The 25,424-nt window shown below is 57.0% G+C and overlaps 1 protein-coding gene across 1 annotated transcript in view; it reads left to right on the top strand.

The window, feature by feature from the left end:
- The first annotated feature begins 8,775 nt into the window (after positions 1–8,775).
- PTPRN2 (protein tyrosine phosphatase, receptor type, N polypeptide 2) overlaps positions 8,776–25,424 on the top strand; it is a 500,467-nt gene continuing 483,818 nt past the window's right edge. The window contains exon 1 of the mRNA XM_012658102.1: positions 8,776–8,920. Coding sequence (XP_012513556.1) covers positions 8,776–8,920 — 145 coding nt within the window. The remainder of the gene's footprint in view (positions 8,921–25,424) is intronic.

The following is a 25,424-nucleotide window of genomic DNA, read 5'->3' as shown; positions in this document are numbered from 1 at the left end:
CGGCGCCTTCAGGCTCAGGCGAAATTTGTTTCTGCCGATCAGCATCGTACTCAGCGCCGCCGATGCCTGCGTGGCCCGGCTCCCCTCTGTTCCCGCCGCTTAGTGCTGCCGTGGCCGGACTGTGCCTTCAGGGACCAGTCAACCGAGTCAGCCGCAGGGTTGCCCAGCCCGGCGCACTTCAGGGTGTGGCCACTCCTGCGTGGGGTGTGAGCCACTCGGCCCAGGGTCCTGCAGAACCTGGCTGGGCGGGGGAGCCACCTGCGTGTTCTCTGTGGTGCTTCACGTTCTGCTGCGTTCGCGGCTACCAGCTCGTTTCACGCCCCAGTTTGAGCTGCTGCTCGTGGAAATCGTCTGTGTCACGCGAAGGCCTCCTCCACGGGGCCTCGTGGGACTGGCTTGGATGTGGGCCCTGGCCGGCGTCTGCGTGCCGGGCGGGGACGCTGGCATAGCTCTGCCAAGCCCCCCTTGCCCTGGAGAAAAGGGCGCTCCTTCTGTCACTGCACGCAGAGGTGACGGTTCTCACGCAGTAAGACACCCGGGGCTGAGATGCCGGGACTGTCTAGTCCTTAGGAGCCGCGTGCTTCTGCGCAGGGTGGCTCTGAGTGGCCGGGCCAGCCACCAGCTGCGCCATGCTCAAGGGAGACACGTGCAGGCCACGATCTTCGCCCAGACGCCCGCGCCAGTGGGGAGCACGGGGCTTGGACTTTCAGGCTTGGACGGGTGCCCAGGCCCCTTGGACCCGGAGTGGCTGTCGGCACGGCGGGCGCCATGGGCATCGCAGGGGTGGGGCGGACGTCTGCCTGCAGAGAGGCCCCCACCCATCCCTCTGACAGCCGAGCCCCTGCTCTCTAAGGGGTGGGGGTGGGATCTGGGACTGGCGCCCGTTCCTGCGCTGACGCCTGCGTGCGCCGCAGCAAGGCCTGGGGTCTAGAAACACCTGCGGAACCCGTGTGCTTTGGTGAACGTCACACGAATTGGTTTGTGTGTGGGACTGTTCTTCCCTTTTGGAAAATCAGTTTTTGCTGTTTGCATTTTGTTGATAGACTGCCTAAAATTAGCTACTTAGGCTCTCTGTGCCTCAGTTTCCTCATCTGAACCATGGGGCTGTGGGGAGTGGCTGGTGTGCGAGGTCAGCGGGGTTGGGGGGCCCCGTGCCCCGGGCATGTCGGGTGACAGCCGTGGGCACCGTGCCCCTGCGTGGCCTGGCCGTGGGCAGCCCCGGGTCAGGAGGTGACGAGGAAACGTGTGCGCAGCTCAGGCCACTGTTTGGTGCTGTTCCTCCACCCTGGGGCCCCCAGATCGCCGCAGACTCGATTCCATCAGGTCCCAGACGCGGGGGCAGTGCGGATGCCCGGGCCGGGCCTGGGCGGGGCCCCTCAGAGCAGCCTCCTCGATTTTCACACGTCGCTCATCCTGAGCTACAAAAGCCGGATTTCCGCGTCCGTCTGCAGTTCCACGTCCGCCAGCGGCAGCGCAGCCCAAGCTCCGGCGTCCTCGTGCCAAATCCCCGGTGGTGTCACCAGCATCCCAAGCCCACGGGCAGTGGTTGATGACCAGTGATGTGCGGCCGTCTTGTCCTGTTGAGGGTGACGCTGGGGGTCAGCGTGACGCCCGGCTCCCCGCGAAGCGTGTGCAAGCCCCATCTCTGATGCGGGACGAGGGTTTCGTCGGTTGTTCCGGGGACGGGACATTGCATCACCGCGACGTGACCAGGTCACCTGCAGGTCCTGAATCGGCGCTGGGACCCACCCTCTGAGAAGGCAACACACCACGTGACGGTGGCCCAGACGGGTCGGGGTGTCCTGGGAGGTCTCGGGCTCCCAGGCGCCACGTGATGGTTTGAGACTCTGGGAGGGTCTTTAACGTCTCTGTGCCTTGATCTCTGAGCAGCATAAATGGGATGAAAATACTCACATGGTGCCACAGCCAGGCCCAGGTCACACCCGCTCTGCCGTCCTCCCCGCAGGAGCCCGGCACTGCAGGATTCTGCCACCAGGGGTCACTGCTGCTGCTCTGTCCTCGCAACCTGGGGCAATCATGGCCTCAAGGGTTTGGAGGTCAGCAGGGAGGGAGGGACCAGCGCACAGAGCGTAAGGCCTGTCATTGGCTGGCGGGAGGCGCAGAGGGCCGAGGGAGGCCAGACGTGGGGGCACAGCCTGGGGCTGCTGGGAGGGAACCAGGCTTCCCCAGGACGCGCCACCCTGCGCCTGGCAGCCTTCGCTGCTCCTGAGCTCCGGTCCGTTCTTATGACGCCCCAGCCCTGCTGCCTTCCCGCCATGTGCTCCAGGGACCGAGCCTCCGTCCTTTGGTCCACGCGGGGCCTGCCGGTGCTTTGCAAGCGAGTGAATGCAGTGGTGCTTACTGTATACAGAGTTCCGCAAACCTGAACACATGTCACGGGACATTGTTCCGTGATTAGGGAAAGAAACCAGCCCCATGTCTGTGCAGCCCAGGGAATGCTGCGTGTGACCCCGCGCTGGGATCTGTGTGCTGCAGGAGTTGGCGCTCAGCTCTCTCCTGCCCACGATCACTGCGCACGGCCCTGGCGCACCTGCCCGCAGTCACTGCGCACGGCCCTGGCGCACCTGCCCGCAAAGACCCAGCACTGTGGCTCCGCTTGTGCCGTGTCTTCTTGCTCACAAATCAAGAACTCTGTCCTCAGCGTTCTCAGGGAGCTGAGCTAAGTTTTTATGTGCATGTTATTTACCTGTATAAACTATTCGCACAAATGATTGAACAGGCGTGTGCACGGCCCTGATTCGTGAACGGTGCCCTAAACCACTCACCCCACTTCAAATACCGAGTTAGGTGATCGTGTTGTGTTAGTGCCCAAGTCCTGTGGTGTCTCCTTAAATAGATGATGAAGAAATGTGAAAAGACCTGTAATCAGTAAAACCTGGTAAAGATACCAGAAAAGGGACGAGAAGACGATCCGTGCCCTACGAGCCCGCACCGCGAGGCGAGGTCCATCCCTGCACACGCGCGGCCGCGGTGCGGCGGAGCAGCGCCCTCCGGGTCAGTGGAGTCGCTTGTGGAAGGAAGACACTCCTGGCCCCGGGGTCCGGGGCGTCTCTGCGGATCTGCAAGTAGAGACATCGAGTGATGCAGGAGCCATGTTTCTTGGCAGATGCGCGATTCCGTGGCGGCTGTTCAGGACATCCTGAGCGCAGCCTGTGCCTGTCACCCGAGAGCAGCTTCTCCGACAGGAGACCAAAGCCAGCCGGTCGGCCACAGCTTTCTGGTGGCCTGACTTGATTCTGGGCCGTTCTCTGAGAGCCACAGGAGGCGGAGGCTCAGCATCCGTGAGTGCTGGGACCCGCTGGAGGGACCTGGGCAGCAGAACCCCCTCCTCCCCGGAGCAGAGGTCCACTAGGAGCGCTTGCTCCACGGAGAAGTCAGCCCTCTGGGCCCAAGTGAGGACCGGAGGGGTGGGGAGGTGCAGAGCAGCCTGGGAAAACACACACACACCGGCCCCTCCTGGGGACGTCCCTGCCAGCCCCTGGGTTTGGTCGCCAGCGAGTCCTTCATCCAGATGGGTCATTGCCAGGAGGGGAAGACTCCGAATCTACATGAGACTCCAACAGATCAGGCTCCTGGCGGATGGTGTTAAACACGTCCACGGCGCCTCGGTTTCCTTTCAGTGGATGGGCAGACAAGCGTCGGTGAGTCACTCACAGCTCCTTAGTCCCCGCTGGGCAAGGCCTGTGTCCCAGCTGTGGGCAAAGCCCGAGGGTGCCCCAGGGCGACGGTGGCCTGAAGGTGTGGAGCGTGTGTGTGAGAGTGCACGTGTGAACGCGTGTGCGCGTGTGGGTGTGTACATATGTGGGAATTTGTGTATACGAGTGTGTGCTCACCTTTGTGTGTCCATGTTTGCATGTACGGCTGCATGTGTGTATGTGTCTGCTCATGTGAATGTGCATGTTTGCGTGCGTGAACAAGTACACACACATGCATGTGTGAGCACGTGCGTGCATCGGCATGTGCACGTGTTGGGTGTGCACACAGGCTCATGAGAGGGTGAACGTGTGTGTGTGTGATGTGCTGTGAGTGGGAGAAGTGTATGAAATCTTGTACACGCGTGTACGAGTGTGCGTGTGCACCCGTGTGGGTAGGTGGGGAGCGTGTGCAGCCCCACAGACGGGGCGGAACTGAAGGGGCCGAGACGGGCCTGTGCGGTGCTCAGATGACGGTGACCTTTGCGAGAGGAAACGGCCCCGCCGGTGCAGCAGCAGCCCCTCTGAGCGCTGGTTGAAACAGACAGACAAACAAGATAAAAACTGTTTTTTCATATTCTTCCAAAAATCCAGCAAAAACTCAACATTTTCTCTTTCAAACGGAAGAAACTGAGCACTCAGTTCCAGACGGTGGTCAGGTCAGTGAAACCGTCTGCCGCAGATTTCGCTCTTCGTGACTTTGGTGTGAGTTGTCCGGGGCCCAGTGAGCAGAGCGGGTGGCCGTCTGCTTCGAGCACCTGTCCCCCCGTCTCTGCCCTCAGTCTGTCCCCTCGGGGCCCCAGGGGCAGGCGTCCAGCCTCCCGGTCTGCAAGCGAGGGGGTGCCGTCCGGGATCCTGGGGACGTGGGGACACCCTCGTTCACCTGAGCTCGTCCACCCGTCAGACGGCCCGGCCGTGGGTGCCGTTGTCGCTGCTCACAGAGGTCCGGGAGGCCCCTCCCCTCGCGCAGCCGTGTGCAGTTACGGGAGTTACGTGAGCACGTGCTGGGAGCTCCCAAGGGTACAGCCGTGGTGTCTGCCTGGGCGCGTGTCCCTGTCTGGCTGTCCCGTGCGAGGGAGACACAGAGCAGAGCCTCGGCTTGTGCGGGACGAGCGTGGGAGGCAGAGGCCCCAGGGCGAGGGCGCGTGCACGGGGACGGGCTCTCAGGTGGGAAGGGGCTTCGCGAGCGCGCAGGCGGCGTTGGCGCCAGAAAGGACGAGGCGGCAGGGTCGTGCGGAGAACACGGGAAAGGGAGCAACGCTGTTTATTGTGGGGAGAATGGGGCGCGGGTTTCTGTTTGCTGTGAGTTCATGACGGTGGGGCGGCGGCATCCCTGGGCTCACATGGTAGGTTTGGCAGTTGAACAGGTGTTAGAGGCACATGTGTATACATGCATGTGTCTGTACACGTATGCACACATGTGTACACGTGTTTTTGGTGGTGATCACGGCTGGTGATGGGGGCTGGAGAACCTGTTCCGTCTCCCAGTTTTCAGGCTGTGATTCTGTGGTTCTCCGACCGTGCGCACAACTTCCAGTAGCGGAATCAGGATCAAGGACGTTCGTGAAGTGCCAGTTCTGGGAGAAGAGAAGGACCCAGGTTCCGAGGGTCTCCCAGGCCCTGAAGCCCCAGCCTCTGCCACGCTGGGCCCCGCGGCCACGCGGACTGGCGGGGTGGGTGGCGGGGCAGCAGACAGGGAGCGGAAGGCAGCAGAGCGTTCATGGAGGCGCCGGGCGCCGTCATAGCCTGGGGGGCCCCGGCGGTGAGCAGCTGGGGATACCGAGGCAGGAGCCGCGGAAGGGCTCCGTGCGGGAGATGGGGCCTGGGGACGAGGCGCTCCGGGCAGCTGTAGGGTGACTGGACCGTCGGTCTGTGAGGCCAGTCGGGCTGTGTCCCTTCCCAGGGGGTTCAGAGCCCGGGTCGGTTAGAACTTTGCTCCGGCAGCTCTGCCGCGTGGGCCGCCCTCAGCCTCACGCCTGGATCTCGGCTGCACTGACGCTGTCCTGATTTGAGTTTCCTTGTTCGGTCCCTTGTCTGGTCTTTACTGTTTCCTCAGAAACTTCTCTCGGGCCCTGTGCACCAGCCGGTGACTCCGGAGAACAAAGCGGCGGTTTCTAAATTCCGGCCACTGAACAAATAATTTCTACCAAATGTATTTAGGAATTTCTTTAATTTTCAGTTTCACTACAAAGCAGGTTTCCACATTTGGGGAGATCCAGCAACTGTGGCCTCTTAACTTAGGGAGTGTGGCGGGGAACACGTGTGTGAGCTGCGGAGTCTTCCAGGCTCTGCTCTGGTCATGGTCACGTCAATGGGCCTTGCCGCTGGGCCTTTGTTAGAATGAAGGACACGCGTGCCATGGCGCCCTCTCACCGCGGCGAAAGATGAATTTCACTGTCGAAACGTGCACAGGATGTCACCACGTCCGTCACGACGGCCACACGTGGCGCACTGCAGCGCCGGTGCCACCCGCGTGTGAGCAGTGGGAGCTCTGGCTGCCAGCGCAGCCGCCGTGCGCCACGATCTGGCCACTTCCTGGAACGGAACATGCTCTTACCGTGCGACGCAGCAGCCACACTCGTCGGCGTTTACTCAGAGGGTTGGAAACTTCCGTCTGCGCAGAGACCTGCACGTGGACATTCACAGCAGCTTCATTCACAGTTGCCGGAACCTGCGGCAGCCAGGACGCCCTTCGGCAGGTGCGTCCGGACGATGGTCTTGCTCAGCACCAGGAAGAAAGAGCTCTCCCGCGACGCGAGGATGTGGAGGAAGCTTAAATGCGCGTTGTCGAGAGACAGACGCCCGTCTGGAAAGCTGTGTGCTGCGGGTTCCAGCTGTGGGGCACCCCGAGAAGGCAACTGTGGGTCGGTGACAGACCAGGGCTCGCGGGGGTGGGGGAGGGAAGGAGGAACAGGCAGAGCTCAGGCACACAGGACACGTGTCATCTCCGTCCGTCCAGACCCCCAGGATGTGCAGTGCCAGGGGGGCCCAGGCGAGCCGTGGACTCCGGGTGGTGACGTGTCCGTGAGCGTCCGCAGACTGACAGAGGCACCTCCACGGGCACTGACGGGCCGTGCGTGTCACAGGCCCGGGGAAACCTCTGCCCCCGCCTCTCGGTTTTCCTATAAATCCCAACTGCTGCGAGAGATAGTCTGTTAGAGACGCCCTGGGGACGGCGTCTGTCTCCGCCAGCCTGGGTGTGATCCGGGCAGAGAGAGTCAGCGGTTAGTTTATTTCAGCTTCCAAATGGTTAAAACAAAATTGTTAGCTGAAACTAATTCTCAAAGCACAAACGGTGCTTTGAACATACATATGTTCTATATGTGTTCTAAATACACATTTAGAAAAAAGGCTTTAAGAAAATGTAACGAATATCCTGAGAACATACTTACGGTATTGCATGCAACAAGCCAAATTTAAAGAATGATGCTCTTATGCTTTAGAAGAGAAATAATTGATCTTGGAACGTTCCAAAATCGATAGGAATTGTCTTTGGCCGTTTTTCTTTTGGAAAACCTGAATGACGTGGAGTCTCCTTGGGAAGGTGACTCAGCCCCTCCGGCCCCGCCCCGACCACAGCACTGGGGACCCTCCAAGGTGCGCGGGTGGCAGGCAGGCCGCGGTGCCGGGCACGGCCTCTCACGTCTGTGCAAGCGTGTGGGGCGTTCACGCCACAGGTCAAAGGCCCCGCTCCCCAGCTCAGGTCACTGGTCTCTGGTGAGGCCCAGCTGGGAGTCCAGGAACCCACTTCTGTCCTCCCGTGGCCTCGAGGCCCGGACAGGGGTCGGGCCCTCCTAATGCGCCATCTGCTTCCTGCGTCCCGCCTGCTACTCTACAGGGATTGCACTGGAGAAGTGGAATAAAAGTCCTGCGTGTTTCCAGCAGGTCCTCGTTGTCTCTCTTTTGCCCTCCCCCATGCGCGGAGCTCTCCGTGCTGGACAAAAACAAGGAGCAGGGGCTCCAGCTGCCGCCGCCAGGCACCCAGCGAGGGCAGGGGCGCCCCACCCTCTGGAACCTCCCCGGGGGCCGTCCCGGCTTTGTGTGGCCTTTGCACAGGTCACAGGGGCACTGGACGGAGGGCCGCGCGGTAGGCAGTGCGCAGGGAGAGCGGCAGAAGCCCGACCGCCCCAGGCATTGTCCGCCTGTCGGAGCAGCTGGCGGCGTCCTGCGTGTGCTCGGGCTGTGCGGAGCCCGTGGAGACGCAGGGTGCTCGCGGCACTTGAGATTATTCTCTGCCGCTCACGCGGCCCGTTGCTTGAGCGTACACGTAGTATCAGACCAGCAATTACTGAGCTGCCTGGCCCTGCAAATGTGTCTCTGCTAATTAAACTTGTTGCATCTGAATGGCTTTCTTCAGCCACACCGCGACGAAACGTTGCGAACAATAAAAGGAGCCATTCTCCCTTCCGCGGCCTGCGCAGCTGCCGCCCTGGGCGTGAGGCCTCGGCCTGAATCGGCCTTTTGTGAGCACCAAAGAAGGTGATTTGAATGTTGGGAGCCCCACAGGAAGCTGGTCTCAAAGTGAACAATTCACTGAGTAAAGACTAATTAGGGCCCAAATTAATTAGAAGGTGTGGTTTGAAAGGGTGTTGATGAGCAGTCTGTCATTTCAGACAAGCGGGACAGAGCTAAATAAACCAGCCCCCACCGACGCCGCGTGTTCCTGAGCCCCCCGCCCGAAAGGCTGGGGCCCCCCACGCAGCCGCGGGAAAGACCCTCCACGAACCCTCGCGGCTGCTGCAAGTTAATATTTACGTGTCCTGGGTGTCATGTTCTCCGTCGGGAGACCTGGCCCCAAATGCTGCTGACTTTAACTTTTGGTCAGAAACAAGTTTCACGCAAAAATGTGAAATTACAGAACGGAGAGTGGGCGGGAAAAGTGGGCTAAAAGCGCTCGGACCACGCTGGATCCGTGTCCTTCCTCTCTGCTTCGCAGTGTGTTTCCCGTGGGCTCAGTCCTGCTAAGGCAAATCGTCACTTCAAGGGCTCCGCGTCCCGACAGCGCGTCGGAACATGCCGCGAGGGTGCGTGGTGTCTTCCTGCTCTCTGGGAACGGCGTGTCATGCTCTCTCTCTGCCTTCCTCTTCTCACAGATGGCGTGTTCGGAAGGTGCCAGAAGTTTCCGGCAATAGACTTCCACCGCTATGAATTGTCCCCGGGGGCTCTGCAGCACCTGAGAGGCACTTGGCAGAAGCTCTCGCGCACAGGTAGGGCGGCTCCCCACGCTGGGCGCTGGTGGAGGCGCGGCTGCACCACGGAGCCTGGCCTTGGGTGGAGAGCAGCAAGGAGTGGCCGGTCGGCCGGGCCGTGGCGGGGGGGCAGGCTGGTGGGCGGAGGGTCCACGCTGCGGTGGCCGCGCTGGGAAGTGACGGGCCTGGGGCTGCGCAGAAGTCACGGCTCTTCCCACGCTGGAGCAGGAGGCCCCAGGCTGCCACGGCAGAGATGGCCTGGTCGGGGTGGCTGGGGTCGGTGGCTCCCCTTAGCCTGACCGGATCCAACTTGGGCGCCGACCGCCCTGAGAAAATCCGCCTCTCCTGTCGTCCTGCGGTTTTTGTTTTGCAACGTTTTTCCGGAGATTCCTGGTCCCTGTGTCCCAGGGTGCTGAGAAGGCAATCTTGTTTTATGCAGGGTGAGAGAGGAGAAAAAGGCAGCAATTTTATAATAATTTTTAAATAATAGTTACAATATTTTTAAATCATAGCTATTTTTATGATACACATAATTTATGTCATTCGTAATGGTGTTACGTGTGTGATTTGTAACACGCAGCCAGTTACTCACTGACACGCGGTTGTGGCTCCCCTCTTCCTGCACGGATGCCTGTCTGTGGCCCTGCGGGGGGCCGAGGCCGCGAGTGGGAGGTGGCCCCATGCCTGGGTCAGACCCGCATGATCTGCCCAGGGAGCCGGGCCTGGCGGTGGGGCCAGGGGACCGCGGCCTTGGGCTCCAGCCTGCCTGCGTTTCTAGGTTGCGGTGCTCTGAGGGTCCGCCAGGGCCCAGCAGAGAAGGTCTGTGGCCGAGTAAGTCTGGGGACGCGGCTTCCCCTGTTCTTCCGCTGGGGTGTTTGCAGTGGGCACCCCGAAGTCCTGCAGGGTGAACCACGTTCGTTCTTCCGTGTGGTCAGCCGGGGCACACCTGTTCCTGAAAGGCCACCTGTGGGGCTGAAGCAGAACCGCTGGGAGACCCGTGTGTGCTCGCGAGAGGGGCGCGTCCCACGGAGCTGTGGGGCTGGGCAGCCTCTCTCAGGCTGGCGTCCACAGGGCAGGCTGCGCGGCGGGGAGCGTGGCTGTGCGGTGGGGGCTGGGCAGGCCGTAGCCCCTGGGGTGTGGTCCTCAGGACTGTGGCCGCAGGGTGAGGGTGTCCTGCTGCCGTTCCCCAGGAGAGGACGGGGCTGTCCTGGGCATCCTTGTCCCAGTGGACCTGCACCCCTCACGATACCCGTAGCTGTGATGGGGGGCGCAGAGCGAACCGTGCGAATGTCGCGGACAGTGATACGTTAACACGAAGGCAGTGACGCGCCTCACCTCAGAGCGCGAGGGGACGGGGGAGGGAACACGCAGCCGTACCCGGTCATTCCTCGTGTGCACAGCGTGCTCGCGTCGGAATGAGGAGAGACGCTCGCAACCCGACAGCCCGTCTCCGCGTGTTGAAATCTACCTTCCTTGGCACGTCCCACGCCGCCTTTGCCCTCGGTGAGAAATCCCGCCGCTGCTCACGCTCCGTCCCCTGCCGGCGGGTGGCGCAGACCTTCCCTCCTGCCCGGCCCTGGCGTCCCTGCGTGAGTCGGGTCCTCAGGGCTTCTCACGAGACGTGGGGTGCGGAGAGGTTCCCCGAGTTCCTGACGTCGTTCTCTGGAGCCCCGCTGTGCGGTCGGTCAGGGCCACTGCTGCGTCCCACGCGCCCTCCTTCGCCTGCGGACTCGGAGGCTCCAGGCCGCAGGGCACGAAGTGGGGAACAGGAGGCAGCGACTTTCCTGGTGGGCGGGGGAGGGGGTGATGGTGATGGCGCCCCCTCCCACCCCTGCTCCCGCGCCCGCGAGTCCTGGCCGTGGGAGGACGGCCCAGGTGTCGGCAGTGAGCAGAGTGCGGCAGCCTCCTGGGAACCGCGTCCTAGCCTGTAAGTGTCGCCGCCCGGCCGGCCCTGTGGCCGCAGCCTCAAAGCCTCCCAGCCTCTGACAGCCCAGCTTCCGGGCGAGGCCGAGCCCTGCCGCGCTTCCTCGGCTGCCAGGCGCGTCCCAGTTCGGAGCAACGCCTTGCGGGACGGCGTGACGGCGGACACGGTATTCTGCAAGTACACGGATGTAGCTGTGGCGGAAGCACCGTGTGCAGGAGGCAGATCCACCCGGAGCGGGTGTCTGCTCCAGGAGGACGACACGCTGCCCTTTCATGTCGCGGTGGTTCTTTGTCACAAACCCACCGGGGGCTGTCAGGTCACGTGGGGACGGTGCCACGCTGGGCGCAGGCTGCTCTCTGCTGCTGGCAGATGGACACGAGTGCTGGGTGGAGTCCATGTCCCTGAGCCCAGGCGTGACCTCCGTCCCTGCCACCATGGCCATTCTGTCCATGAGCCCCTTGGGTGACGACAGTGGTGGCTGGGGACGGAGGCCGAGTGGTGTCCGCCCGAGGGCCCTCCTGCCCACCTGATCGCAAAGACCCTCCTCTGCCGAGGCCGCCTGTTGGTCAGTGTTCACGCGGGACACACACATCCGGCACTTTGCACCTATCTGGAGAGGTCTGTCTAACGTATCTCTTCCCCAGACGCTCTCATCACCAATTTTCTGGTTGTGTTTCTCCCAAGTTCCTAACCGTCCAGCCCAAGCCCCGGCCACAGTGCCACGGCCGGCCACAGCCACCCACTTTGGGTGCAAAATGTCGAGTGAACCGTCTGCCAGCAGAGCCTGAGCCCCCTGGTTCCAGCGTCTGTAGGGGACCGTCCGTGAGCCAGGCTGCGGGTGAGGAGGAGAAGGCGCGTGGCAGCGTGGGCTGGGGCGCCTGGGTCGCGTCCTGGTGCAAACCTCGGGGCCTTCAGGGCCCGCTGAGCCCAGTCCCCTGGGCACCCCGCCCTTGCCGACGGGTGCTGTGTGCCACGTCCCCGACGCCCTCAGTCACACGGCGACTTGGTGGTCTGAGGTCGAGTGACTGGTCTTTCTGAGGCCCAGTGGCAGAGCATCGCTTGCCGCCGTCTGCGTTTGCAGCGGGTTCTGGGCAAACGGAGGCTGTGGCCTCGCAGGGCCACTCTCAGCCTGGACGGACCCGTTCCCAGGAAATGTGGGTCTCGCCGAGCTCCCGGCTGGGGCTCTGGGACTCTGCGTGGCGCCGAGGAGCGGTGGTGGCACGAAGGCTGTGGGTGTCTCCTCTGCCAGGGCATGTGCTGCGTCTGCACAGAGCACAGTTCAGAGGGAAAATCGTCAAGCGTTTTAAGACGTGGACAGCCGCGCATTGACGCGGACGCGGAGCTGCTGGGGGGGGGTGGGCTATGTGACTCGTGGACCGTGAGCCCCGTCCTGTGCTCCGTCCCCGCCCTGTGTGCTGTCCCCATCCTGTGTGTTGTCCCCTCCCTGTGCTCTGTCCCCATCCTGTGTGCTGTCCCCACCCTGTGCTCTGTCCCCATCCTGTGTGCTGTCCCCTCCCTGTGCTCTGTCCCCACCCTGTGCTGTGTGCTGTCCCCACCCTGTGCTCTGTCCCCATCCTGTGTGCTGTCCCCTCCCTGTGCTCTGTCCCCACCCTGTGCTCTGTCCCCATCCTGTGCGCCGTCCCCGCCCTGTGAGCTGTCCCTGTCCTTGTGCTGTCCCCTGCCACTGGGACAGATGACGCCGGGGCCTCAGGCAGTTTGCTCCAAGCCTCCCCATTCGGGGGCTGTGGGTAGAGCCAGGTGTCACCACTGGCAAACCCTGCAGTCGACCCGTCCCCCGTGATGACAGTCGTTTCATGTCTGTCCCTGTGAAATGGACTTCGGCTAAGGGACTCGGCTTCCGCACTGACCCGCATGGCGGTTTCAGAGGCTTTCTCTGTGGTTCAGAGTGACAGAAATTGCCTGCTGCCAAACCATCCCAGGTTTCCGCACGGAGCACAGGTATTTCCAGCTGTCAGATGCTGGGAAAGCGTGTTTCTTGGAAAGGGGGCTTGTGTCGCCTGCCTGACCCCATGAACCCTGCGGTGCTGTTTTCTAGAAAGGGCCTTTCTAGGACAGGCCTGTGATGTTACCAGGATTTGACAACTGTTTGTCAGGCCGGGGCGGGGCGCAGGAAAGCGGCCTGGGCCCAGAGAGGCCTCCCCACGAGGAAGTGAGAGTTGGAGGCAGACGCCGGGGAGCCCTGACCCTCAGCCGCTCTGCCCGCGGGGGCTCTGCGTGGAGGTGGGAGGCGGAGGAGGAGGTGGGGGAGGTGGGGCCCACCTGCAGGGGACATTCACGCTGGGTTTGAAGGTCAGACGGACAAGACGAACCGAGCAGCGGAGGCGTCGCGAGATACTGGGGCCAACACATGGGCACACGGAGGAGCCTCCGCTTGTCGGGACGGAGGCTGAGCCCGGGGCGCCAAGCTGGGTGTGGGAAGCCCCGAGAGGCTGCTCGCTCTGGGGGTGGTGCCCGGCTCCAGGCTGCGTCCTGCTGTGAGCCGGGTCCTGACGCCCTGCAGGGTCTGCCCTGCGCCCCCTGGGCCTCGTGGCATCCTGGGCCTTCTCTCCAGCCGCACGCGGTCCTCGCTCCCCGTGGCCGACCATGTCCTTTCCAGTGTGCTCTCCCCTATCCACGGTGTCCTCGTGAGAGGTGACACGATACCCAGGGCAGGTGCTCCCAAGGGTGGACTCCGCTCTTCTCCCTTGCCTTCCGTTCTTTGTCCTTCTGGGCTGGCCGGGAGCACACGCTACATGCGGTTCACCCAGTTAGGTCTTTGGCTGCGCAGTTTTCCAGGAGAGCGGGTGTCCACACGACGCTGCTGGTTTCCATACGAACATTCTCACGCTTCCCGCCCACCCAGGCGGAGTCGCTGGGGCTCACGCCGCTTGTTCACGCCACACTGCCGCGAAGGAGCCGGCGCTGCCGTCGTTCTGGTCCTCAGAAAACTGAAAGTTGTTGAGCAGAAACCCGCGTCCTGCTCAGGAAATGGCCCTGGACCGTCAGAGTGAGCGTGGCTCTGGCCATGAAGTGCCCGAGGCTCGACGTGGCCGTCGTGCTGGGAAGCCAGGTCCACGGAACTTCATGGAAACAGCGGTGTCTGAAGTCCAGGCATTCTTAACGCTTATTTATTTGTTGCATGGACTTCTGCATCTACTGAAACCGTCAGGGACAGGCCTTCCAGCTTGAAGACGACCCAGTCCGGGGCTCCCAGGGAGGCGGGTCCAATGGCCGCAGCCATGCTCTGGCACAGAGCTGTAGGTTCACGCACCCAGAGACAGCGTTTCCTGACAGCGAACCTATTTTTCTGACTGTTATTTAACCAACCTGACCTCTAGCAGAGCCGTGCCCCGGAAGTGATAGTGTATCAACAGCTACTTCATGTCATGACTTGGGACGCTGTCGACACCCAGACAAAGCTTGTCACCGACGGCACGCAGAGCACGGTGTATCAACCGTCTTTATCCCTACGGTCACTCGATGGAATTCCAGGGCAGAGATGTCCTCAGGGAGATGGCACCGTTGGCAGGCAGGCCCTTCAGGGTGAACCTAAACATCCTCTCCGATCGCTTTGGGAAGCTGCGGATTTCAGAGCCTCGTGGATTTATGCAGGACCCAAGTACCACGGGTGGAGGAGCATCACCATCGCTTGTCACTTTCCTCGTGGATTCTGGGCCTGCCTGGGGAGGCAGCGCCATCGAGGCTCTGAGCGCCCGACGGGAGGGAGGAGGAAGGTTCTAGATGCGGCACCAAGTGCTCCCGGTGGCTGCTGCGTGGCCCACCCCAAATCCCGCCAGCCTCAGCGCCAGGCAGTCTGGGAGTTCACATGCTGCCCGCCAGCAGCCCTCAGCCCGCAGCTCACGGGAGGTGCACATAAAGCCTCCATGGGGGTGGGGTGAGGGGTCTGTGATGTGCGTGAACCCCAAAGTTCCCACACTCTGTGGCCCCCAGTGTTGGCTGCTGGGGGCTCAGCCTTCACCGCTGCCCCTGCCCAGGAAAGGACCCTCTTCCAGGGAGGCTGGGTGGCCTGAGGTGGGGCTGTGACCTTGCTGGGCCCCTTCACTCCCATGTGGGTTTGGGAGGTGTCGTCCACGGACGCTGTGGGGTGAGTGGAACTCTGCTCGCCGGGCGGTGGGACCAGCCCGCAGCTGAGACCCAGCCGAGAACATGCCGCTCTGACAGCCACCCCTCCTGAGTCCCCAGGAGCACCTGCCAGGCAGTTGGGGGTCGGGTTTCCTGAGAGGGGGACGGCACCCGCGTCTGTCCCTGACCCTCTTGGGAGAGATCGTGCCCAGCCTCGGGAGGGAGGGGCACATTGGTCATTGACGACAAGACTGGCAGGAAGGAGGGGCTGTGGCCGTCCCGAATGCCGGCCAGAGTCCAGGGCAGGTGGGAAACGCCTGGACAAACCTGAGAGACCCTTTGGGCTGCTCTTTGGCAACAAAAATATTAGTGAAAATCTTCCCATTTCTGGTTACGTACCCCAAATTGTTGTGTCTGTGAGCCAGGAAACATGGTCCTGCTCAGGTCACGTGTGTCGTAACAGCAAACTAAGTGGACGTAGCCTGAGCTTTCGCCGGCTGGGGGGCTGGTTTAGCGCCACAGCGTGACACAGCAGTGGGTGTCCACGCGGCAGCGTTGCGTGGGGCAAGACAGCGAGGTTCCGGCAGAGTCCCTGTGGCAGGAGACCCCATGAGTTTACAGCAGAAAGCCCATACTGCACGTCGTAGAGGACCACGCACGTGCTAAGAATGCGGTGACCTGCATGGATGTCGGGCACGGTGTTAGGATGGTTGTTAGCTCTGGAGAAAGACCTGCGTCCAGAGAGCAGCTCCGGGAAGCTCCGCGGTGACTCGGTGTCTCGTACCTCAGGGACAGCGTGGTCTCTGCAGGTTATAGGTTGAGCCTCGTAATTTCAAAATCCAAAATTCAAAATGCTCCAAGTCACAAACATTTTGAATTCCAGTGATGCCACAAGTGGAAAATTCCTCACCGGACGGACACCTTCACTTTCTGATGGTTCAATGTGCACAAACTTTGTTCTGTGCACACAATTATTAAAAGTACTGTGTAAAGTCACCTTCAGTTATGTGTATACGAACCTAAATGCATTCTGCGTTAATACGTGGGTCCCATCCCCAAGTATATCCTTGTGTATATGCAAATTTTCCAAAATCCGAAACATTTCTGGGCCCAGCGTTTTGGATGAGGGACTCCTGTGTTACTTTCTCCCTTTCTGTATGTGTGTAGCATCTCGTAATAAATCAAAGAGTGAAAGGACCAACAAAGCAAGAGGAAGACATCAGAGAGGAGGAAATAGTGAAGATGAGAGCAGGAAATAGTGAATAGATAAAAAGAAATAATGACAAGGACGAGAACACAAAGGAAAACCTCCAGTCCTTCGCCGAGACTCGTAAAGCAGACAAACCTGTTTGACCAACAGTAACAAAAAGGGGATAAATACACAATTATTGCAAAAGAGAGGAACGTCACTCTAGGTAAATTGCGTTCAAAAATCATAAGAGAATATTATTAATGACTTTGTTCTAAGAAATTTGAAAAGGCAATTAGGGGAAAAACTCTATAAACCAGTAAAAGTGACCCGAAAGCTATGGAACACTTGAGTTCAAGTCTGTACTTGTTGGAATGTGCATATATTTAAATTGAAAATCATTTTGTTAAGTCAGTGAGAGTAGTCTGCATTCATAGTAGGAATCTATTCTGTCCACAAACCATCCTACTGTGACATTCCCCAGGTACACACGGGGGAGGCGAGGAAACGTCGTAGTTGGGATATGTGGTCGAGCAGACTCGTGTCATTTTAAACATGGGCATGTGCCGCGTGTGTGCGTAGCAACCTTATACTCTGCAAAACTACCGTCGGGCTAAACACTGACCATTCTTTTCGTTTTATAAGAAACGTTCTGATTGCATCCTGTCTAAGTTCATACTTGCTCAGGGCACGTCCTTCATGACTTTGACCCCCTCTTTGCTGGTGGGTTTTTCAATCAGGGGAGAAACAGGTCATAAATGAAGACCTTCCCTGGACAAGATGCCACTGTCTATAGCGTAGAGCGAAGGGTGGCGTTAAGCACAGTGTCGGCTGAGCGTTGCGGAAACAAAAGCAAACACGATATCGACGCGAGCGGACTTGGCAACGTCGTTGACACGGCAACCGGCCGCTTCACTCGGAAAGTGTTCCTGGCGCCTCCTTTGAACGAAGTTCCCCCGCTGCACTTCAGAATGGACCCCCCCGCTGTTCCCACCGGACAGAAATGCTGAAAGCCAAGGAGTTAGCAGCTACTTCTGAGTGTTGATCAATCTGAAATGAAGAGAAAACAGTTCTCAGTTACATAGAAAATAGGATCGATTTTTGAAATCTTGTCCTAAGCAATTTTGGGGTCAGGACACCAGGGCTGTTCATGTGCTGTGTGGGCCCTGGGCCTGTTCCAAGGATCCCCAGAGTTCCCACCGCCTTGTTAGCAGCAGAGTCAGCCTGGGAGGTACACGACGGGACGGCAGAAAGTCCATGGAAAAATGGAACGAAAATGGAAAACACCAGACTTTATTTCCCAACATAAACCCCACTAAGTTCAAGTTGCTTTTGTAGGTGACGTCACCAGCCAGTCGGTCCAGCCCCAAAAAACTGAGAGTCCGGGGTTTACCCAGCCAATGCGGTCGGTCTCCTTACCTTCGCTGAAGGAAAACGGGCGTCCGTTACAGATTTTTTACGACTAGACGACAAGAAGCAGCGAGAAGGAGCCGGGTCGGCACGGCGCGGGGCTGCCCCATGGTCTCCCGGTGGAGCTCTCAGAACTGCCTTGAGCGACGAGGACTGGGTGGGAGGTCGTGGTGGAGAAGGACTCTCTGGGAAGCTTTCCTGGGAGATTTTCTGCTAAAGCTTCTCAGACACGCACGACAAGCAGCTGCTGTCACTCTTTGGCCCTCCAGAGAAGCAACAAGCAAAATGCCTCCAGCGTCCCCAAAAGTGTTGCTGTGACCTTTGCTCTTGACTGGCCATGCCCACCTCCTGGTGGCCACCGCTATGACTTTGCCTTCAGCGTCACACCGGCAAAGCCGCGTCCTGTCTCCCGTCACGGTTCTTAAAAGAGGCGCTTCAGGCTGTGGGTCCCACTTGTGTGAACGTCCAGCCGCTCTCGCCTGCAGCTGCCCGGGTGCAGGGTTCGCACCTGTGTGTGGTTTGCCGGGCGCGATTTCTCAGGCAGAACTGTGTGAGCCGGGCCAGCCGCGGGGGCTGCGGCGTCAGCTGTTGTTCCTGCCGTGCATCGTGGGTCCTCTTCGATCGGGCTCAAACGAGGAGTTTTTCTTGCAGGTGGACGGGGCAGGTCTGCTGCTGCGGCTTCATCTTCAGCGTCATCTCGTCTCTTAAAACGAGTTGTCCGTTTGTGAACTGCTGATGGCTTCGGGGAATTTTCCCCATAAACTTTTCAAAAATCATCATCAACGATTTCATCGTTTTCCCACCCAAGCTTGCCGTAAATTTGGGACGTTTATTCTTCAGTTTTCACAGAATTCACGTTGCGCTGACAGGGCTGTCCTCAAGCTGCTGTCCTGTCCTCCCAGTGCCCCAGACTGGGCCCCGTTCAGACGCGTCATGATGTCGGTACGAGCTTATTTAGGCGCCAACCGCTTTTGAACTCGATGCAGTTTCCTACTTTCCATGAACTTTCGAAGACCCCTGGTGTCTTTCGACGTGCAGATCTTGCATCTTCTGTGATGTTCAAGGACTCTCAGAACGTTGCCCTCTGGCCGTGTCTGCTGGTCTCTCCTACTGACCAGCCCCCAGGCCCGCCCTGTTTGCAGGGGTCTCCGAGAGCTATGTGCACAAAGCCGTGGTTCTCCCTGGACCCACACGGGCGGCTGGCGTGGAGCTCTGTGGCCACATGCCACACACTTGGCCCGGTCTGCTGCCTCGGCGTAGACTGTCAGCTTAGGGGGTGGGACGAGAGGGTTTAGACTAATCAGCACAAACTGCTCTTCCTGTTTACTTAGCTACCTAACCAGCTCTAACGTGATAATGTGCCAAAGCACGTTGACAAAGTGCTGGTTGGTAGTTGGCTTCAGATGTCGATGAACAAGGTCACTCTGAAAATACAGGCTGGTGCCCGGACAGGCAGCGTGTAGCAGATCCCAGTGACAGGGGCAGGGCCAAATGAATGGAAATGAAGCAGCCCCACTTCCCGGCCACCTGTGCCCCTGTGTCCCCTCATGGCTCCTTCTGACGTCGCAGTGTCCTCACCTGGGGACTCCCCCCTCCCTTGCCTGCGTGCCCCCCGCTTCTCCCTGCTCTGCCGGCCCCGCTGCAGGGGCGACGTGCGTGGGGCCGATGCTGCAGTGAAGGGATGTCGGTGAGGAGCCGGCGGCTGGGAACCGCGTCGCTCGCTCTCAAGGCACAGTAGATGCAGGAAACGGAACTTCTGTCCTCTGGGCCAGGGTGCCAGTAGCTGACGCCCGAGTAAACCTTTAATCTGTACGATAGCCCTACTGCAGGTGCAGACACCAGAAATGAGAGCAACAAGCTCTCGTGCAATTTCATCACGTTTAGGGCAAACCAAGCTCCATCTTATTCATATATATTTCGGAAAAAAATGATTGTCTATCGGAAGATGCTTAGATGTTCTCGTAGGTTTAAGAAATATTGCTAGACTATATGCAGTCCTGCGCCACATTGCAACGGTTCAGTCAACGAGGGACCATGTACGTGCTGGTTGTCCCATGACATTGTAACAAAGCTGGAAGATTCCTGTCACTTGGTGACATTATAGCCATCCCTAACGTTGTGGCTCAGGGCGTCACTCACGTCCATGGTGTTGCTGGTGTGAACAAGCCAGCTGACACACTGTGACAGGATAGTAGATATTACTGGCTTATGTATTCACTTTCTATCTAGATACACATTCGTGTGTGTGAGAGTGAGACAGGGTCCTGCTCTGTCACCTGGGCTGGAGTGCCGTGGTGTCATCACAGCTCACTGCAGCCTCCAACTCCTGGGCTCAAGTGATCTTCCTGCCTCAGCCTCCCAAGTGGCTGGGACTACAGGTGTGTGACACCTCGCCTGGCTAATTTTTGTATTTTTTGCAGATATGGGGTCTTGCTATTTTTCCCAGGCTAGTCTGGAACTCCTGACCTCAAGCCATCCTCCTGCCTCGGCCTCCCAAAGTGCTGGGATTACAGGCGTGAGCCACCGCACCCAGTTTACGCTATTTTTTAGACCATTATTTTACTCCTATTTATAAAAAAAGTTAACTGTAAAACAGCCTCAGGCAGGTCCATCAGGTGTCCAGAAGAAGGGTTTATTGTCACAGGAAGTGAGAGTGCCATGTACGTCACTGCCGCGAAGCCCTCCAATGGGACGAGGTGTGGAAGGGAGGACGGTGACATCCACGGTCCTGACCCCAAGTAGGCCTAGGTCTGTGTGTTTTTCCATTAGTTTTAATAAAAATGTTTAAAAAGTAAAAAAAAAACAAAAACCCACATTTTTAAAATAGAGAAAAGTTTATAGAATAAGGATATAAAAAAATAAAATATTTTTGTACAGCTGTGTAATGTGTTTGTATTTTAAGCTAAATGTTATTACAATGAGTTGAAAAGTTAAAAAATATTAAAAAGTTTATGAAGTAAAAGAGTTTCTTTGTGAAGGTTAATTTATTATTGAATAAGGAAAAATAGTTTCACATAAATTCAGCGTAGCCTAGGAGTGCAGGGCTTGCAAAGTCTGCAGCTGTGCGCGGGGATGTCCCGGCCTTCACACGCACGCACACGGACTCGGCGTGGCGTCCGTCCTGCGAGCTCCACTCGTGGTGAGTGTCCCGTACCAGGTGCCCTTTTGTCCTCTGTCCCTACGTTTACTGTACCTTCGCTACGTTTAGAGATGTGTGACACACAGACACTCACCTCTATGTTGGCGTCGCCTACAGGACTCAGCACGGCAACCTGCTGCACAGGTGTGCCATGCGGGAGCACAGGTGTGCCATGCGGGAGCACAGGCCACACCTGCAGCCCAGGCGTGCAGCGGCCACACTGGAGGCGTGCGCGCAAGCGCGCTCTGCCGTGTTCACACAACAACAGAATTGCCCAATCACGCATTTCTCAGAATGTGTCTCCATTGCGGCGTTAAGTGACGCGTGACTGCACCGCTCTTCGGATTAAAACTAGATGGCTCACCTCTGAATGCTCTAAAAGCTTGCTTTTTTTCTGATGCAAATTACAGATTTTACCTTTTAATTTTAAGTATGAGGTCGGGTAGACTTCATCCCTATTTAAAACTTAAAAAGCTAAAAGCCTGAGTTGGGGCACATGTGAGCGTTAATGGAAAAGCCGCCTTGGGAGGCGGCTCCATCTGCTTTTGAACACCCTGGAGTGGGGCGGGCTTTGTTTAATAGAGGCTTCATTTCGGACACAAAGGGCCTCCGTCCTCGGGAGAATTAGATGTATCAACAGAAGAGGAAATTGAGACCTGTGGAAGCCTGGAAGCTTCCCAGATGGCGCGGGGAACCCTGGCATCTCTGAAAGGAGCAGGGAGGCGGGAGAGGCGTGATCCATTTGTGGGCCTCGTGGATGTAATCTTGTCTTCAGCCTCACTAAAAGCTATGTGGGTCATGGAGACAATCAGGCTTTTATTCTTTGAAATAATTCGCATCACAGGCTTGTGTATTACTTGCCTTATCAAATAAAAGGCTTTGGACTCATGTGGGCAGATAATTACAAATTGATGTCTGGGCCTCTCGTCTTGGAAATGGATTTACCCTCCTCCTGCTCTTTCTCCCCTCCTTTCATCTCTCTTTTTGGGAGTTAAACTTCCTGTGATGCCACAGAGTCACGGTGGTGGGAGCTGGCCACACGGGTAAATGGCAGGGCTTTATGAAGAAGTCACTTTCATTTGAAGTCAGGAATTGAGTTACAAAGTGCGGGAACATTGGTGCAGACAGAGAATTTCTTTTAACACTGTATTCGGCCTCTAAAAATTATCACAAATCAGAAGTGATAAGTTGGGCAGATGATGATGGTGATGCCGTCCAGCTCGGCCCAGCGTGCTCTGCTCTGTGAAAACCACACGGACGGATGCCTTTGTGAAGCCTCAGAAACCAGCCAAGATCCAGTTTACAGACCTGGTGTGGGGGGAGCAGCTCCTAGTGCTTAGACTGAAGGTCCCAACCAACCAAAACAAAATGAACACCTCCCAGCGAGTGAGACCCTCCTCATTTCTCCATATCTGCAAGTGTACACAGCCTGTGTCACACGACTGTGTCTATCAAGGGAAGAGCAGGTGGCATCACAGACATCTCCAGAGTCCTCAAGTAGGAAAACGGTCAGACTCTTACATAATACAAAGCACTGATAGCCCAGCTAGATTCACTTTTTAAAAAGTGGTGAAGATCAAAGAGTTTAACGTTGGTGACTGCGTCTTGGAAGTTAGGGAGTGCGTATATGTGGACATGGCTACACTGTTGTCAAACGGAGCAGGCTGAAGACCTTCGAGATGCCTCCTGCCACGGGATTCCACACTCACTCCCTGCCCAGAATGGAAACGCCCAGCTCTGGCTCCTGCTCGTGGCACGCTGGACCTCCTCCTCCTCGGGCAGAGGGAGTCCACACTTCATCCTTAATTTCTTAGGGAACTGGGTGCTCCTTTCCCTGGACGTGCTAAAGAGAGGCACACAGTCCACATTTCTCAGAGACGGACGTCAGCAAGGTGACAGGAGGGCTCTCCGTTGGTCATCTGCTCACGGAAACTTCCATTTGAACATCTATCTATACACAAAAATACCTTCACAAGAGCTGAATAAAGCAGACGAGATCACAGTACCTGGGATTAGCACAAAAACAAGAAAAAAATGTACGAAAGAGAGCAGGAGGGACAGTTCCACATCACCCCTCCCTACCCTGTGCAGCACAGTGTGAAGCGGGAGGCCCTCGCTGGGGGAAAGGAGAGAGAAGTGAGCACCAGACTTGGCCTCAAACCCCAGAACGGGGCCCACCCCAGTAACACTCAGCACCGAGCTGGCTTCACGGCTCCAGACTCCAGGATGGTACGCAAGGGCTGAGCCTCAGGCCTGCCCCAGCCCCAGGGGGGATCCTGCAGACCCAGGCCTCAGGCCCACCCAGAGGATCCAGTCTGTGGTCCCACTCTGCTGGACCTGGGCTCTACACCCCAGCAGATCCAGGACTCAGGCCTGTCCTGGTAGATCCCAGCCCTGAAGAGACCCCCCACAGACCCAAACTTCAAGACTATTTCCATGGACCCAGGCTGTATGCTGGGCTCCAGGGTCCAGAGCCCAGAGTCCAGGCCCATTCCAGTTTGGTCCCCATGGACTAGGGCTCCAAGGCCACCCCTGCCGACTCAAGCTTCAGGCCAACCTTACCCCCAGGCCAGCCCCTTTGGTACTTAGGCACCAGTCCTATCTCAGTGCCTGTCTGGCCCCTTCAAACTCAGGCATAAAGCCTGTCCCAGTGCCAGGCCTGCCCTAATGGACCCAGTCTCCAGGACCACCCCTGAAGACCCAATCAACAGGCCCACCCACGTGTTGACCCTGGCACCTGGCCAGCCTGCCTGAGCACTGCAACAGCAAGCTCACTGGCAGATGACGCCAGACAACATACCCAGAAGCTCTCTGCAAGCTGATTGGTGATGGGTTTAGTCAGACAAGCCAGTCTGCAGAGACTAAAGCACATACGTCTTCAAATGCTCAGACATCAATGTAAAGCAACAAGGAACGTGATAAACCACGACGACATAACATCACCAAAAGAACACAACAATCTCCCAGTAGCTGACTCCAAAGAAACTAAGAAATACAAATGGTGTAAGAATTCAAAATAATTGTTTTTAAGAAATCTCAGTGAACTTCAAGAAAATACAAACAATTCATTAAAATCAGAAAAACAATAAGTGACCCAAATTAGAAACTTAATAGAGATTGAAAGTGAAAAAAAAAATCAAACAGAAATTCTAGAGCTGGAAAATATAGTGAATGAAATGAAAAATGTAACAGAGAACATTACCAGCAGAATTGATGAAGCAGAAGACAGAATCTGTGAACCTAAAGACAGTTTATTTGAAAATATACCGTCAGAGGAGAAAAAGAAAAAGAATAAAAAGGAATGAAGAATAATTATGGGATTTAAGGGACAGCATCAAAAGAGCAGATATTTGGGTTGCAGGTGGTCAAGCAGGAGAAGAGAGAGACAAAAGGGTTGAAAGCTTATTTAAAGAAATAATAGAAGAAAACTTCCCAAATTTGGAGAAAGATATAAATATCTAGGTACGGGAAGGTCAAAGGTCTGCAGTGAGGTTAAATCTAAATGAGATCACACCAAGACGTAGTAGCCTCAAACTGTCTATAATCAAAGACAAAGAGGATCCTGACAGCAGCAAGAGGAAGAAAGCAAGTCACGTGTGGGACGCGCGATACCCCAGACTTCCCGGCAGAAACCGCAGGCCAGGACGGAACTGAATGACCAAGTGCTGATGGAAAAAATGGGCAACCAGGAGGATTGCACCTGGCAAAGTTGTCCTTCAGAAATGGAGAGGAAAAGACTCCCAGACAGACTGAGGCTGAGGGAGACGTCCCCCAGACCTGTCTTACAGGAAATGCTGACGGGGATTCTTCGATCTGAGAGAAGAGAATGCTAATTAGTGACATGAAATCACACAAAAGTACAAAACTCATGGGTAAAAGTCAACACGCAGTCAAATTCAGAATACTCTGATACCGTAATGGCAGGGTATACATCTCTTACATCTTTAGTATGAAGTTTGAAAGACAAAAATATTTAAAATATAGCTACAGTAATTTTTTAAAGGATACACCATATATAAGAAGATATAAATTGTGACATCAAAAATTTAAATGGGGGTGATTAAAAGTGTAGAATTTTTCTTGTGTTCAAAGTTAAGTTGTTATCACCTTAAAATAATCTGTTACAATTGTAAGAAGTATCATGTAAGCCTCATGGTAATCACTAAGCAGAAACCTATAGTAGACACACAAAAGGTCGGAAGTAAGGAGTCGAGCGGACCTGCAGAGAAAACACCTAATCACAGGGAGGACAGCAAGAGAGGAAGAAAGGAACAAAGGATTTACAAAACCACCAGAAAACAGCGAACGAAATTGCAGTACTAAGTCCTTACTTGCCAACAGTTATCTTGAATGTAAGAGGGTTAAATTCCCCGATCAGCAGACAGTGGCTGGATGAAAGCCACGACCTGAGTGTGTGCTGCTTGCGAGACTCAGGCACAGGTCAGGACGTGTGTCGGTGGAGGTGCAGGGAGGACAAGGATATTCCACCAAATGAGAAAACGGGGCGGGAGTAGCCATGCTTACGTCAGAGAAAACAGACTTTGGGTTAAAAACTGCAGAATGAAACAGAGAAGGCCACGAGGTAATGGCAAAGAGGTAAGTCCACGAAGGAGATGAAACAATCACACACGTGTGTGTTCATCATATACATGTAATACACGTGCCCTCAGCACCAGGGCACCCAGGTACACTCCGCACATCAGTGGGTCCGAAGGGAGAGCTGGGCTGTCACACAGCGATAGTGGGGTTCCGTACCCTGTTTTAGTAACGGGGAGAT

The sequence above is a fragment of the Propithecus coquereli genome, unplaced genomic scaffold, assembly GCF_000956105.1.
Source record: "Propithecus coquereli isolate 6110/MARCELLA unplaced genomic scaffold, Pcoq_1.0 Scaffold571, whole genome shotgun sequence".
Taxonomy (NCBI): Eukaryota; Metazoa; Chordata; class Mammalia; order Primates; family Indriidae; genus Propithecus; species Propithecus coquereli.
Note: the sequence above shows the minus strand (reverse complement) of the source record. Positions and strands in the feature narration are given on the sequence as shown.